The 3,631-nt window shown below is 37.9% G+C and overlaps 1 protein-coding gene across 1 annotated transcript in view; it reads right to left on the reverse strand.

Annotated features, from left to right (window-relative positions):
- The window catches only part of LOC149153082 (exocyst complex component EXO70A1-like), an 8,240-nt gene extending 6,221 nt beyond the window's left edge, over positions 1 to 2,019 (reverse strand). The window contains exons 1-2 of the mRNA XM_089443693.1: positions 1,290 to 2,019; positions 238 to 353 (exon numbers count right to left, since the gene is read on the reverse strand). Of these exons, the coding sequence (XP_089299819.1) occupies positions 238 to 353; positions 1,290 to 2,019 (846 nt within the window). The remainder of the gene's footprint in view (positions 1 to 237; positions 354 to 1,289) is intronic.
- Positions 2,020 to 3,631: the final 1,612 nt, after the last annotated feature.

Raw genomic sequence — 3,631 nt, forward strand, 5'->3', positions numbered from 1 at the left:
TTTATAAAGCCACTCATTGATTTCATTATATTCCTCTTTTTACTTAAGTAAAAACAAATTGTACAATCGAGTAAAACACACGAAATCAAGAAACTCCAGAAAACCCTCATTTTAATGGTAAACACCAAGGCAGAGATAAAATAGTTGCTCTGATACCAAATGATAGCATAACATTCTTAAATGCGGAATAAACTATTATGCCCAAGAAAAATTACCTCCAGCCATTGATGTTAATACCAGTAATAATTCTGGATTCTGGGAGCCTCCACCAGCAGATGAGTTTGCAGGCGCCAATCTTTCGGTCGAATTCTCTGATATGGCTGGGTCTTGAGAGGGGAATTCGAACGTCAAATCTGCTCGTCGATCCTAGGATAATTTCTAATTATGATGAATGTGAAATTCTCTTTCAAGAGCTGTTGATTCATACCATATTCCCTGCATTTGTACTACTGCCTGAGTGATGAGATCACCTAAACCCGAGGCATCAACATCTTTATTCCAGAGAACAATTCATCATGTGAATTGTGTTCGGAGAAGTATCCAAAACAAAATCTGGAATTACTTTAAGTGCCTCCTCGAGAAGTGACTGTTGCATCCATTCTACATTTCCAAATACCAAACCTAGTTTCTAAGTGAAATAAATCAAGGCTTTCACTACTAAGAAAATACGCCAAAGCAGGCTGCAGCAGGAATCGAACTATGAGCACTCAGCTGGTTGCAACAACGACATGTATTGCATGTACTACCAGATAAGAAAATCTGAAGGCACTTCCAAGCTCTGCTCTCTCAACTTGATGGTGTAAAACTAAAGGGAATTGAGTTAGTGAGCTTGGGGACCAAACAGAAGAATTTATAGCCAAGCTTCCATCAAGCTTCTGATGGCTATGTGTCAAGTGTTCCACAGATCATGGTAGAGAACTGCAAAGGGAGTAATGGACCACTCCAGGAGCTCCTAACCAGAAATTAATTTAACTGCACATAGTTTCCTGAATTAATGGAATCAGTTGGCAGACGGTTTCCATAATAAATCGGTGGTAAAGGGAGCTAATTCGGCGGCAGACAGATTCCAAATAGTCGGTGACCGTTATGGGAGATGGAGCTTAACACTCGCTTGTAATTTTCCGCATACTGCCTCACCTTGCTTTGATTCTTGGTCAACCAGCCATGCCCTAACAACTATAAAAGCTCTATATCCCTGATCTTTTGGACAATGTAATTAATATTGTTCATCAGGAACAAGTATGAGAGGGCAACATCCTTGTAGAGCTTACATGTTGTATCTAACTTACACTGCAAAATGATCATAATCCAGCCCAGGCTTACAAACATAATTGAGGTCGGGCTGCCCTGTTCTTCATCATCCCAATCCTGGTCTTCAAACAACCCCATGAGACCATCAGGCAACGCCTTGGGGATATCCATGGGGGCATTAGTTGTAATCTTCACGAGGGCCTCCTTGTAATCAGACATAAAACTCAGATAATTCATCACATACCTTGTAAGTGGATGAATTGTCCTGCCGGGAATACGGGTCTTTGAGTTCTCCCGGTGGACTGCATTTTCGAATTCTATTAAAATTCCCCGGGCTGCCTCCCTGAGCCGAACGAGGATGCCAGAGGCCTGTGTCCTCACGCCTACACAACATTCCTGGCAATAAACGGTGTCTATGCCAGGCATAAGCTTTGACATATAGTCATATATGTCCAACACCCCTAAGAGCACGTTGCTCGATTTTGTGCTCATTCCTAGTGATTCCCCAAATCCTAGCAGCTTCATTATAGGTTCCTTGGCTACCTCTGCAAAACACATATCCCTAATGCGGTTAAACCCTACAAAGATCCTGTGGTAGATACGTTTCTCGCTTGCAAATAGAATTGTCACCGTACTTTTCATGGTGCAAATCCAGGTCTTGATTTTATTTTCAAGAATTGTCCCCTTCGTTTTGTGCACGTGGGCCTTGCTCAACTGCTCAATGCCAATTTTATACAAATACTCTTCAATTACAGAGTTTTCGGTCATGCAGTAGAGAAGATCATTGCTCATAAACACATAATAAGTAGATTGACATATTAGATGGTGTTCGATCCTACAATTTCTCCAAACAGCTAGTGCCTGCGAGATTGCAATATTTCATTCACCTCTGAGATGTCATCCCGTGGATATTACTATATGTCATCATATTACTTCGTCGATTGTCGATTTGATTCCTGACCCGATATGGTATTAATTTGCATTTAATCATAATTTCGCATCCACCCATATCACATATCGGCATTTTTCATTTGCGTGCAGTACTAAAAGCTCTGATTTGTATTTCGTCGATACCACTCAGCTTCTAACACCTGTCCATTCTAGGGGTCGTTGTGTGTATAATTGTTAACACAATTATTATTTTTTTCATCGGTTTGGTTTTAATATACTCTGTTGGTTGTTATAGTCTGTCTATATCTACAAGGATCCACTTGTTCTAATTTAAATGGTTTTTCACAAAATGCATATAACTTAGGAAGGGTCTCTACACTTGTCTTCTTGATGAAATGGCTCGCGGATTGGTTAAACTAATTAAAAGGCTCTTGTTTTAATCTAAACTTTTGGATTTTACTGTTGTTTCCCCGACGCTATATGTACGCATACAAATTCCCACCCATACAAATAAGTCCTTCTACAGGATGTTGATACTCAAGCCCTGAATTAGCTTTCGATTCATTATTGGATGGATTTAGGATTATATGTACTCTCACACAAACTGTCACCCATACAAATAAGTCCTTGTACAGAATCTTGATACTCAAGCCCTGAATTAGGTTTCTATTCATTTATAAATTTAGCATTTCCATGCATTCCTTTGGTTATCTTAGAGAATAAAACTCGGGGAAAATAAATTGTCATTTGTTGTCTTAAATTGTACAACTCAGAGGAGAAGGCAACAACTTGCGATATCCCAATGTCTTTGTTCTTCCCTCCCTCTCTTTCCCCCTCCAAATCCATCTCTCTCTCCCTCTCTCTCCCCCCCTCTCTCCTCTCTTCCCCCTCCTCTCTCTCTTCCTTCCTCTCTCTCCCACCTCTATGCCTGTCTCCCCCACTATATTCCCCCTCCATCTCAATTTTTCTTAAATATGATCCCATTGTCTTGTATTTAAGAAAGTATCTAAATTTAAAAAAACATAATTGATTGTAAAATATTAAACCTATATTTTGGATCAATCATGTCAAAGAAAATACAATAATAAAAAACTTAAAAGAATCATGCACTATCTTTCCTCAACCATTGTTAATCAATTTTTTTTTCTCTTTGCTTGGATCCTTGGCTAAAATGCATATATCCTAGTTCTTTATAATATTATTTATATTATATAAATTTCACATATATGTATATATAAAGGTATTCTCATTTTTTATTTTTTAAAACCTCAATTTAGTCTCTATGGGAATATTTTTAGTAGTTGGGAGGTTGGAGGGTTTAGATATACCTCAAAAGTAAGTATAACCTTTTTTCTTTTAGATTTAATAAAAAAATGTTATAAAATTAAATTAAAATAAAGTATTTGTAAAATATTTTGATTTTGAAATAAGTTATGGTTTTTTGGCATATGGTATTGATAAGTCATTGTATTAGCCCATGGTATTGTAA

Source organism: Pinus tabuliformis, chromosome 9 (genome assembly GCF_031772625.1).
Source record: "Pinus tabuliformis cultivar Carrire ecotype Pingquan chromosome 9, CPIR1, whole genome shotgun sequence".
NCBI classification, from domain to species: domain Eukaryota; kingdom Viridiplantae; phylum Streptophyta; class Pinopsida; order Pinales; family Pinaceae; genus Pinus; species Pinus tabuliformis.